This window comes from Caenorhabditis remanei, chromosome III (assembly GCF_010183535.1).
Source record: "Caenorhabditis remanei strain PX506 chromosome III, whole genome shotgun sequence".
NCBI classification, from domain to species: Eukaryota; Metazoa; Nematoda; class Chromadorea; order Rhabditida; family Rhabditidae; genus Caenorhabditis; species Caenorhabditis remanei.
Window position 1 is genome coordinate 2795195 of NC_071330.1, and position 12267 is coordinate 2807461.

General features: G+C 38.0%; 4 protein-coding genes across 4 annotated transcripts; 1 reads left to right on the top strand and 3 right to left on the bottom strand.

The window, feature by feature from the left end:
* Nucleotides 1–2851: 2851 nt before the first annotated feature.
* On the bottom strand, nt 2852–3926 carry GCK72_008707 (uncharacterized protein; the record flags this gene model as incomplete). Its single annotated transcript, XM_003107638.2, has 2 exons — nt 2852–3746; nt 3847–3926. The coding sequence occupies 2 exons, from the start codon at nt 3924–3926 to the stop codon at nt 2852–2854; spliced, it is 975 nt and encodes a 324-aa protein (XP_003107686.2).
* GCK72_008708 (uncharacterized protein) lies at nt 3209–4576 on the top strand (the record flags this gene model as incomplete). The annotated part of the gene is made up of 2 exons (XM_053726991.1): nt 3209–3274; nt 4415–4576. 2 exons carry the CDS (start codon nt 3209–3211, stop codon nt 4574–4576), a joined length of 228 nt encoding a protein of 75 aa, XP_053586568.1.
* Nucleotides 4577–4818: 242 nt separating this feature from the next.
* GCK72_008709 (uncharacterized protein) lies at nt 4819–7800 on the bottom strand (the record flags this gene model as incomplete). Its single annotated transcript, XM_003107628.2, has 3 exons — nt 4819–4975; nt 6588–7475; nt 7721–7800. The coding sequence occupies 3 exons, from the start codon at nt 7798–7800 to the stop codon at nt 4819–4821; spliced, it is 1125 nt and encodes a 374-aa protein (XP_003107676.2).
* Nucleotides 7801–9554: 1754 nt separating this feature from the next.
* Nucleotides 9555–12182, bottom strand: GCK72_008710 (uncharacterized protein; the record flags this gene model as incomplete). The annotated part of the gene is made up of 4 exons (XM_003107593.2): nt 9555–9802; nt 10815–10972; nt 11035–11156; nt 12000–12182. The coding sequence occupies 4 exons, from the start codon at nt 12180–12182 to the stop codon at nt 9555–9557; spliced, it is 711 nt and encodes a 236-aa protein (XP_003107641.2).
* Between the last annotated feature and the right edge of the window lie 85 nt (nt 12183–12267).

The window sequence follows — 12267 nt, forward strand, 5'->3', positions numbered from 1 at the left end:
CCCGGCAAGAAAATCATATCTTGTGGTTTACTATAACAGAATATAGTCTTAATGTGATCCAACCAGTTTTTGAAACTGAATAATGGAGTGGATGATCGAACTGTTCTACTTCCAGAGATAGAATAGGCAGAAATAATTTGATTTGAGTCCAAATGAATCAATGAATCTTCTACAGGATATTTATAGAAAGTGAGACTCATAAAGCCAATTCCATAGTAAATAGTCACTCGAACATCATGAGAAATGATGATGCGAACATCACTTGCTTCGATTCCTAATGATGCCACGATATTCTTAGTTTTCGTTGAGATTAGGGAGAATTCGAACCTGAAAACAAATAAGATTTTTACAGAAAACCAAAAAGTTAAATAATTTTTGGAAAATTGATATTAGGAAATAACGCATCTCCCAAAACTTCAGTAAACTCACAGTTGTCCCAAATCCAGGTTTTCGAGAACTTCTAATACGACGTTCTCGGGTAGTCGAAGCAGGGGAAAAGTAGGCTCCATTCGAAACGAATTATCGATTTTTGTGGTTGGTTGTGGGCAGAGGGTCAGGGAGAATAGTCGACGGTGTAGGCTAGGGGGCAATGAATGGACGACGTCGTACTGTTTGGTTTCTCAGAGGATCCTGCAGACCTCTGCAGACATAGTGTGAAGTAAATGTGGACATACAGTGCGCGTCATAATGATAGCCCCCCTTGCGATTATGTCAGATCTGGCTCAGCCGTAAGTTTTCATGAAAAATGGGTAACAGCATTCGATTCCTCGTGCGAAATAACCCCTGTGCGCAAAGTTTCATGAATCTCCTACAAAAACTACGGGTACACCATCGAAAACTTGAAAAATAGGCCGCGTCATAAAGATACCCCCCCCTTGAGACTTTTCAATTTTTCCATGATTTTTTTTCCGTTTTTCACTTAAAAACGTTTTCAATCAATAAAATTCGCATTTTATCAGCGTTATCTTATTTTTTTCCACTCTTTTACAGCAAAAATTCTACTTTGAAGAGCCAGTTTATGCTAAAAAGTCCAAAAATCGAAATTTTTGAGGAAAACTATCGTAATTCGCATTTCAAATAGAGGGAGCAATATTTTTGTACGGTATTTTACTTTTTTCGGTACTTGTCTGATAATTTTATCTTACTTTTGGCTGAAAAAAGCGGCTCTGAATGCTCAGAGGCCATCCCAATGTGAAGGAAATTCACTTAGGAAGATGGTTTTGAGCTTCTTCAAGATGAAGAACGTCTGAGAATCTGTTTTTGAAGTGGAATCTTTTTGAGAATGGTTTAAATAAACTTTTGTTATGTCACTAAGACATTTCTAAGAGACCTTACCAGGTTACAGATAAGTACTAGCAGTAGAAATCTTGGTCAAGTTATTTTCACAAAGGAATATTGTGTTCTCGAATCAATAGTAAGTTTAAGAGATTTAAAATTATTCGAAATGAGTGAAAAATTTTCAAACAAATACAATGTTTGTAGTTTCTTTTCAAAAAGTTGTCTACTCATCGTTAAACTCACGATATCCAGTGTTTTACTAGTGAACAAAGATTTGGGACACTGGATCATGATTTGACAGACTAGTACTTGTTACTAATTGGTCGAAGTAGTTCAGCTATGTCTTGGCAATAACATGAGACTTGATTCTACTATTTCTTTCAAAAACTATACCATAAAAACAGATTCTCAAACGTTTTTCATCTTGAAGAAGCTCAAAACCATCTTCCTAAGTGAATTTCCTTCACAATGGGGTGACCTCTGAGCATTCAGAGCCGCTTTTTTCAGCCAAAAGTAAGATAAAATTATCAGACAAGTACCGAAAAAAGTAAAATACCGTACAAAAATATTGCTCCCTCTATTTGAAATGCGAATTACGATCGTTTTCCTCAAAAATCCCGATTTTTGGACTTTTTAGCATAAACTGGCTCTTCAAAGTAGAATTTTTGCTGTAAAAGTATGGAGAAAAATAAGATAACGCTGATAAAAATGCGAGTTTTATTGATTGAAAACGTTTTTTAGTGAAAAAACGGAAAAAAATCATGGAGAAATTGAAAATTCTCAAGGGGGGGTATCTTTATGACGCGGCCTATTTTTCAAGTTTTCGATGGTGTACCCGTAGTTTTTGTAGGAGATTCATGAAACTTTGCGCCCAGGGGTTATTTCGCACGAGGAATCGAATGCTGTTACCCATTTTTCATGAAAACTTACGGCTGAGCCAGATCTGACATAATCGCAAGGGGGGCTATCTTTATGACGCGCACTGTAGTAGATAGATAGATGAGACATTGCATTCCTCTGTTTAAATAATTTGTTTCAACTTGTAAACGCTAATGGGGCTATTCACGTCCGGAATCCCCATTTTTGCACAATATCGCGAGGTGTAAAGTCTGAAGTACACCGAGTTAAAACTTTTTTTTCAAACGATACGACAAATGAACGTAAAAACCGTAATTAGAAAAAAATGCATTCTGTAATCAGATGTTCTGGAAAATGTTCTACCGTATAGTTTCATCTTTATTTATTAGCCAACCTCTACTTAAAGGTTATCAAACAGTAAAACAAAACAAATAACATGGAAAAAAGACAATTAGATAGAGACAAGACTTAAAACAGATATAATTCGAAAGTACACAGCATCGCGAGGCGTTAAGTCGACGCACCTCGCGATGCTGTGAAAGTACAGAACAACATGATAAACAGAACTTTACAAATATTATGGATTCAATTTTTCTGTGCAACTCCCATTTCGAAGCTGCGTTCAATTTTTGAACACTGCCGCAAGAAATGTTAACAAGGGGGCAAGGCGAGCGTTCCTTGCACAGAAAAATTTAGATTCAGAGTATCGCCATTATTACCAGGCATAAAAACGGAGATAAAGAGGAGTCCCAAAGTCCTCTGTCGCAATCACTGCAGTTGTCCCGTCGTTCCGTCTGATCTGAACCATTTCAACATTATTTGGCACGCTGCGGTTTCGACAGATATCTCTTTTTGCTTCTTCACTCATTTCCATGCAGTTGATTCCTTTTAAATACACTTTTCCGTTGACTAAATCCGCTATATCGATTGGTAGAAACATGCGTTGTAGTCTAGGATTAGATCCACGGATCCAATGTTTGAGAAATTGATTGAACTGTTTTTGAGATATTGAACGGGTGAATTGGACGTGCTCACTGTTTATCAATAACATATCATCAAGTGAGACATCATCATGAAATACGATACTTTTGAAGTTTTGAATGAAGTATTTTTGAACTTCACAAGCTTCTTCAAATGGGTTCGTTGTTAGACTTAGTTCGTTGACATTTTTGAAATGTTCCAGAAGTTCCCTGTTCCGAGATTGAGTATTGTTTCCAGATACATAAAGCTGATTGACACTTTTGATCGTATTTTTCAACGATTTCATTTCAAATTGCACATTTCCCGGCATAAAATCCACTTTTGGTGGTTTACTATAACAGAAAACAGTCTTAATCTGATCCAACCAGTTTTTGAAACTGAATGGAGTCGATGATCGAACTATTCTCCTTTCATAGAGCAAATAAGCAGAAATAGGTTGATTTGAGTCCAAATGAATCAATGCAGCTTGATCAACCGAATTGTTATAAAACAGGAAACTCATAATATAGGGTGCATAGTACACAGTTACGTCAACAACACGAGAAATCCCGATACGAACATAATTTGCTTCTATTCCTAATGATGCCACGAGATTCTTAGTTTTCGTTGAGATTAGGGAGAACTCGAACCTGAAAAAATTAAGTAATTCACAGAAAACCAACAATTATATAATTTGAGGAAAATTGATATTAAGAAATAATCCATCTCCTAAAAATGTTGTAAACTCACAATTTATTCATCCACAAATTCTTGATCACTTCGATGATGACATTCTCGGGTAGTCGAAATAGCGGAAAAGTAGGTTCCATTCGAAACGAATTATCGATTCTTGTGGTTGGTTGTGGGCAGAGGGTTAGGGAGAACAGTCGACGGTGTAGACTGGGAGGGCAATGAATGGAAGATGTCGTATTGTTTGGTTTCCCAGAGGATTCTGTAGACCTCTGCAGACAAAATGTGGAGTGAATGTGGACATTGTGTTCCTATATTTAAACAGTTTTCTTAACTTGTAAAACTCTAATGGGGCAATGTACGCCTAGAAGAACCGGTTTTCCTTCTATTCATTCACTTGAAAAACTGTTTCTTCTGAAAAACCAGTCTGAAAAACGCGACAAAAGTGTCCCAGTCTCATTATCACTAAAAACAAGCTCCGCCCACTTTTCCTTCATAATATTTTCATTGAAAGCCATTAAAATTTGATAGAAAACAACATTTTACAGAAGCGCCTAAGGATCTCCAGATTTTAGATTTTATTGCGAAATTCCCGCCAAAATTCATTCAATAATACAGTTTCTTGCAGGTTCACATAGTGTTGGATCAGAACATGTCGCTGAAAGTGACTCATGACATTGCTGAAAGTCTCCAAACCGGCATCGAATCACTTCCGGAAATCGAACGAGCCTTCGTCCACTGTGACTATGAATTCGAGCATCATCCACAAGACGAGCACAAAGCTGTTTGATTCTCATTTTAAATACTCTTTTATTTTTAAGTTTCCCCGATTTTATTGCTCCCCTCTCAACTCATCGATTCTCATTTTTCCGCTGAAAATTTCTCAGATTTCCCTTTTTTTCTATTTTTCTGCCCCCAGAATCTCATTTGCTCATCTATCATCTTCCACCCTCATAATGACACCAACACATAGATAATCATTCATTATTTCAAAGAATTTTTCCAAAAAAATGTAATTTTATGTATCTGATTTTAACACGAAAGTCCATAGCAATCATAGGCGAATCCGATTCTCTCCAACTCGCATTGCATCCATCCGACGTATCCATTGCATTCGGTGGTGAAGAAGTCCTTGATGCATCCGATGAATGACTCGGCGGCTCCGCAATAGCAAGAAAATATTGGAAATCTAGAAAAATTTGGAATTAAGAATGTTTGAGTGAAAAAAATTTGAAGAATTATTTTTTTCTAAAATTTTAATTTTTTGAAGAAGAATTAAAAATACGTCTTTTGGTACATGTTTCGACTAATTTGGAGCATTTTTTGATGAGTTATAATGATTTTCCTGAGGACGCCACTTTTGACTTCTGGAGCTCTAGCACGATGCTTATGGTTCAAGAAACCACTTCAACATTATTTTCTGTTTATGTAAGCTTTTCTCCAGACTTGTCACGGGCCGGTCCGGGCCAAAATCAGCAAAAATCTCGGCCCGGTCCGGCCCGCTCGGCCCGTTTTGAAACATTTTGTGTTTTTGAACTTTTTTTGGAAATTTTTGGAAATTTTTTGAAATTTTTTGAACTTTTTTGAAAAATGTATAGTTTTCGAATAAACATTTAAAATTGAATCAAAATGTGAATATGTATGATAATTTAAGCATTTTTACTCTTTTTTTCGAAAAATTTCAACAAAAAAATTGGTAAAAATGGGTACCCATTTTTGAATCCGGGCCGACCGGGCCGGGCCAAGAGAAATTTCGGCCCGGCCCGATTTTTGACAAGTCTGCTTTTCTCATCATTTTGACATCAAAAACTGAATAACTCCAAGAGGAAAATAAAAAGTTTTTTTTTCGAATTTTCAAATCAAGGTCAGGAAAAATCGATTATCGATAAAATTAAAAATGACAATTTTTACAAAAAACTTATTTTCTTACAGCTGAATGTTTCAGCTATTTGCCAAAAAAAAGTTTATGCAAAACGAACACGATTCAGCAGAGTTACGCATGAGAGTGTGAATCTACCCTCACTTATGGACCTATTCTGGGGTAGCGAAAAATAGTTTTTTGCTTATTTTTTGCTATTCAGAAAGTAGCAAAAAAAGCAAAAAACTCCTGGTTTGGAGGTATTTTTTGCTTGACCTTTTCTAGGCCAGCCGGCGGTTTTCTAGGCCATTCGCTGCAAGACATGTGTTTGGTGTAGATTTACGGGAGATTTTTTTGGGATTTTTTCAGCAAAGTTCGGAAAAAAATGATTAAACGATTACAAAGTATGGAATAAATCAATAAAATTACGAATTCAGTTCAAAAGTAGCGATAAAGTACATGGATGCTGAAAAAATCGCAAAATATTCTCCCGTAAATCTACACATGGCCTAGGAAACCGCGGGCTGGCCTAGAAAAGGTCAAGCAAAAAATGCCTCCAAACCAGGAGTTTTTTGCTTTTTTTGCTACTTTCTGAATAGCAAAAAATAAGCAAAAAACTATTTTTCGCTACCCCAGAATAGGTCCATTATGCTCGCTGCTGTGAAAAAAGCTAAAGTTTGGCCAGCTAGTGGTCGAGGTAGAAAAAACGCCTTCGATTTATTTCAGCTTTAGAACGATTTGGTTTTCTGAAGGATGTTTTGCTGTCCAGTTTATACATCGTGTATCGAAACAGTAAAAATACATGAAACATAGAAAAAAAGAATTAGATAGAGAAAAAGCTTGAAAAAAAACTCTATCTATAATTTGAATGTACAGAACAACAAAATAAACATAGCTTAACAAATATCCCAATTGCGGAACAAAGGCTATTTGTTTTTAGTACAAAACATAAAAACGAATGAAAAGAAAAGTTCCATAGTCCTTCGTCGCAATCACTGCAGTTGTCCCTTCTTTCCGTCTGATCTTAACCATTTTGATATCAGAAATTCCGTGTTTTTGACGGATTTCTTTCTTCGACTCTTCACTCATTTCCATGCATTCGATTCCTTTCAAGTACATTTCTCTGCTGACTAAATCAGTTGTATCGATGAATAATTTCATGTACTGAAGTCTTGGATTAGATCCACGAATCCAATGTTTGAGAAATTGATTGAACTGTTTTTGAGACATTAAACGGGAGAATTCGACTTTCTCACTGTTAACCAATAACATATCATCAAGTGAGACAAAATCACGAAATACGAGATTATCGAAGTTTTGAATGAAGTATTTTTGAACTTCACAAGCTTCTTCAAATGGATTCCTTCCTAGAATTAGTTCGTTGGCATTTTTGAAATGTTCCAAAATTTCCCTGCTCCGAAATTCAGTATTGCCTCCAGCTAAGACAAGCTGATTGAGGCTTTTAATCGCATTTTTCAACGATTCCATCTCAAATTGCCTACTTCCCGCCGAGAAAACCACATTTGGTGGTTTATTATAACAGAATACAGTCTTAATGTGATCCAACCAGTTGTTGAAACTGAATTGAGTCGATGATTGAACTGTTCTCCTTTCATATACAGAATAAGCAGAAATAGGTTGATTTGAGTCTAAATGAATCAATGCATCTTGATCAACCGAATCGTTATAAAAAGTGAGCCTCGTATTGAAGTATCTACAATACACAGTTATGTCAACATCAAGAGAAATGTGAATACGAACATAATCTGCTTCGATTCCTAATGATGCCACGATATTCTTAGTTTTTGTTGAGATTAGGGAGAATTCGAGCCTGAAAATAAAGCAGTTTTCACAGAAAACTAACAATTTATTATTAACTTGAGAAATATTTATCTTGAGAAATATTAGCGCGACACGCGTCTTACAACCGCTCTCTACCGAAATCAAAGAAAGTTGCGTGAGAAATTGAGAGATTCAGAGGAAATGAGAAATTTCTCAAGGCATTTCGGTAGAGCGCGGTTGTAAGACGCGTGTCGCACTAATATTCTATCTCCCAAAAATATGTAGTAAACTCACAATCGACTTGCACATAAATTCTTGATCACCTCTAAGATGACATTCTCGGGTAGTCGAAATAGCGGAAAAGTAGGTTCCATTCGAAACGAATTATCGATTCTTGTGGTCAAATGGGCAGAGGGTTAGGGAGAATAGTCGACGGTGTAGGCTAGGAGGCAATGAATGGAAAATGTCGTATTGTTTGGTTTCCCAGAGGATTCACCAGACATAGTGTGAAGTGAATGTGGACATAACAGATGGATAGATGAGACATTGCATTCCTCTGTTTAAATAATTTGTTTCAACTTGTAAAACTCTAATGGGGCTATTCACGTCCAGAAAAAGCCGTTTTTGTGAACGGGAGGGTGCCAGACTACCGTAAAAACTGTAATAGAAGCGCATGGGCCTCTATTTTTCAAACCCCTTTCGCAGATGCGCCTCTATTACAGGGGCGCTTCTAATAGAAGGTGCGCCTCTATTTTTCAACCTGTTCGTCCGATTATTTTTTCAACTTTAAAGTGATCAATTTTCAACCAAACTAACACTTTCTCAGACATAATTACACGAAAATCCCCAAATTTGCAGTACTTTTAACGAAAAAATTGGGTTTTAGTTATGCTTTTTCACGAACTTTGAAAAAGAATGACTGAAAACCAGAAAAAATATTCGAAACGTATTAAGGGGGCGCCTCTATTAGAGGGTGCGCCACTATTATTCAAACCGCTTTTTAAGGTGTGCCTCTATTAGAGGGCGCCTCAAAAAAAGGGGTGCTTCTATTACAGTTTTTACGGTATGTCTGGCTCTCCCTCTTCTTCATGTCCTCTCCTCTCGGCGCCGCACCACCGAGAGAGAGAGAGAGACGGAGGAGACAGGCCCCGCCCCTTCTCTTACTAGAAGGCTCGGCACCTTTAGTCTGGACGGGGAGCCGTTGCAGGAGGGTCTCTAGCCTCCAGGACCGACTCTCCCCTATACTCTTATATACTCTCCATCACTCTATTATCTATTATATCTATTCTACTATATAATCCATGTCCTATAATAAACCCTATATATACATATATATATATATATATATATAATCTCTTCATACCTTATCTAGTATAACTATAGGTCCTCGGAATAGGATAAAGGTTGAGTCAAGGAAGGGCTCTAGGAGCGACCCCTTTACATTTTCCTTCGATTCATTTTCCGGAAAACGGCGAAAAACTGTTTCTTCCGGTAAATACAACAAAAATAGGGGAATCCTACTTTAAATTTGGCCAGCTAGGTGGTCTAGTTGGAAAACAAAACAAAAAATCCGCCCACTTTTCCTCTATAAGTGTTTCCATTGAAAATCATCAAAATCCGTTGGAAAACAGCATTTTACAGACGCGCCGAAGGCGCCCCAGATTTTAGATTTTATTGCGATTTTCCCGCCCAAATTCAATCAAATAATACAGTAATTTTCTTGCAGGTTCACATAGTGTTGGATCAGAACATGTCGCTGAAAGTGACTCATGACATTGCTGAAAGTCTCCAAACCGGCATCGAATCACTTCCGGAAATCGAACGAGCCTTCGTCCACTGTGACTACGAATTCGAGCATCATCCACAAGACGAGCACAAAGCTGTTTGATTCTCATTTTTAATACTCTTTTATTTTCAAGTTTCCCCGATTTTATTGCTCCCCTCTCAACTCATCGATTCTCATTTTTTCGGCTGAAAATTTCTCAGATTTCCCTTTTTTTCTATTTTTCTGCCCCCAGAATCTCATTTGCTCATCTATCTTCCACCCTCATAATGACACCAACACATAGATAATCATTCATTATTTCAAAGAATTTTTCCCAAAAAATGGAATTTTATGTATCTGATTTTAACACGAAAGTCCATAGCAATCATAGGCGAATCCGATTCTCTCCAACTCGCATTGCATCCATCCGACGTATCCATTACATTCGGTAGTGAAGAAGTCCTTTATGCATCCGATGAATGACTCGGTGGCTCCGCAGAAATTGTTTGGATTCGCGTTGACGGTCGCGTTGAATTTGTAGAAACACGCGCGGTATTGGTTTCCATCAGTGGTTTCTCCTTTACGGATACAGTCGATGTTGTTTTGGTAAACTGGAAAAAATATGAAGAAAATGCGCTCTATTGAGAATTTGTGGGATGAGAGTTCGATTGTACAGTTTTGTTACTTTTCCTTTAAGCTCCGCCCATTTTTCAAAATCTTCAATTTTTTTTTCAAAAGATTTGAATTTGAAGCGAAATCATTTTTTCAATGGAGCGGATTTGCTGCACCAAGGTTCCGCCTTGCAGTTTCGTACAAACGCGCTCTATTGATAATTTTGAAAATTCGAGTTATTAAGCTCCGCCCACTATTTGCATTTTTGGGGCGCAGTTTTTATCAAAAAAAACCAAAATTTTCAAACATTTTAAGGAAAAATGACAATTTCAACGGAGCGCATTCACCAAAATGGGCGAAGCCAAAATTACTAAGCTCCGCCCACTTTCTGCAGTTTTGACGCACAACGCCACTGTCTAGTGAAAACACGCCCCATTGATAATCTGGGTCAAATTTTTCAGAAATCCGAAAGTTTTAACATTTATGTGCGGTTTCTAAAGGCGCGCAGTTTCTATAGCAAATTTTTATAAAGCGCATTTGCATCGTTAGTAAGCCAACATACTTAAAATAAAACGTGCGACGCCGTTGCAAAAATGGGCGGAGTCTAAATAACAAGTGGAATACTTTCAAGAAAGTGCGCTCCATTGAACTCAGTGAGAGTTTTGGCGCGAAGTTCGAAAACTAACTTAAAACGGCTATATGATTAGAATCCGTATCGAAAGTTCACGGCGACGAGTCTAGTAGAGCGCTGTTGCTACTTAGAAATTACATCTTTGAATTCGTGTGTCTAGCTTGGTAGAGGCCGTTCCGAAACCGACATCTGGCGGTTGTAGATCATAACTTAGATTAGGAGAAAAGAGAGGAACTTTTGTTTTCAAGGACTTCTCCGTGGCTAACACAAGTGTAATTGGTAGATCACTACTTTCAAAAAGTTTGATCTACGGTGGGATTTCAAGGGACTAACTCCTACAGTAACCCTTTTCGCTCGATTTCTCAGTAGAGCGCACTTACCATCGAATCCAGTACTGCAGATGAATTCGAGATGTTTCATGAGATGAGTGTATTGCATTACATTCCACCAATCCGTGTTTCCAAGAGAGATCAAATAAAATCGATCGATACACGTGTCATAGGTGAAGCCAAGCGTTTGGACGAAGAGTTGACGGGCTCTGCAAATGCGCTCTATTGATAATGGAAGAAAACGCGCTCCACTGATAAAAGATAGGCTTACCCGCAAACAGCAGCAAGTTGATCGATTCCTTGATCAATCATTGTGATTGTTGCATTGGTGAGAATATTGGCATCACGCCAAGTGGTGGTTACTGGCAGACCAACTGCAGATGCGAAACCAGCCTGGAAATATAAATTAGGATTTTGTATGAAAAATGTTTGTGGATTATGCAAGGACGCTCCACCGAACTTCTCTGGATTCAGTTTTCTCTGCGTCTCTCACATTTCCACACTATTTTTTCTAAGTTTTGGTAGAGCGCGGTTGGAAGCACCGTAAGAACCGTATCTGTAATCTCGCTCTAATGGTATACACAGGCAAAAACAAATTTTGTCAATAGAGCACATTTGCTCATGCCTTATTCCTACTGCGCCAAAAAACTTCCCATTGCAATTACGCTCCACCGAACAGTGACTAATTTTATAGTGTGCAACCGCGCCCTACTAGACTTGGCGGCAACTTTGAGTCCAGCAGGGCGCGATTGCTCTAGAGAGAACTAACCGTGATTTAGGCTCCGCCCACTTTTTGCAAAGTTCCCCGCATGTTAATTTAGTACCGTTTTAAACGCGCTCTGTTGGACATTCCTTTTTTAAATGAAGTGTGGAATTGTTAGATGTCAATGGAGCGCGTTTTCATTAGTCATTGTAACTGTGCGACAGAATTGCAATAAATGGGCGGAGCTCTGTCATTTTGAATTCCCAATATTATCAATGAAGCGGGTTTGCCTCGGCTTCAGTGCCTATGCGACATGTTTGCTAAAAGTGGGCGGTGCTTAAAATCGCTTCAGAATCATATGCACCTTTAAGGTCCCTCTATCCACCTATTATCCTCGATGTTGCAAGTGCGCTCTACTGATAACAACATAATTCTTGTAGCGTCGATCAAATCTCCAGCTTACAATTTTAAACCCCCATATAATCCCACTTAGTGGGCGGAGCCTTCTAATTCCCTATAAATAAAAGACGTACCTGAGCAGAAGCAAATGGGACACTATTACAAGTTCCCAGTGCCAAATCTTTGGATCCAGTTGAGAAGAAGGTCTTCACTTGCTTCTCATTCAACAAATAATCTCCGAGAGACGGCAATAACGGGTTGAATAATCCAGCGACCAGAGCAACGGACGATAGTCCAATCACGGTTTTTAGAAGCATCGTTTTGCTGGAATTATCCTTATTTTTCAAACTAACAAAAACTTTAACAAATTTTGTCTGAAAAAGGGGAAACGGGTGACGTGGA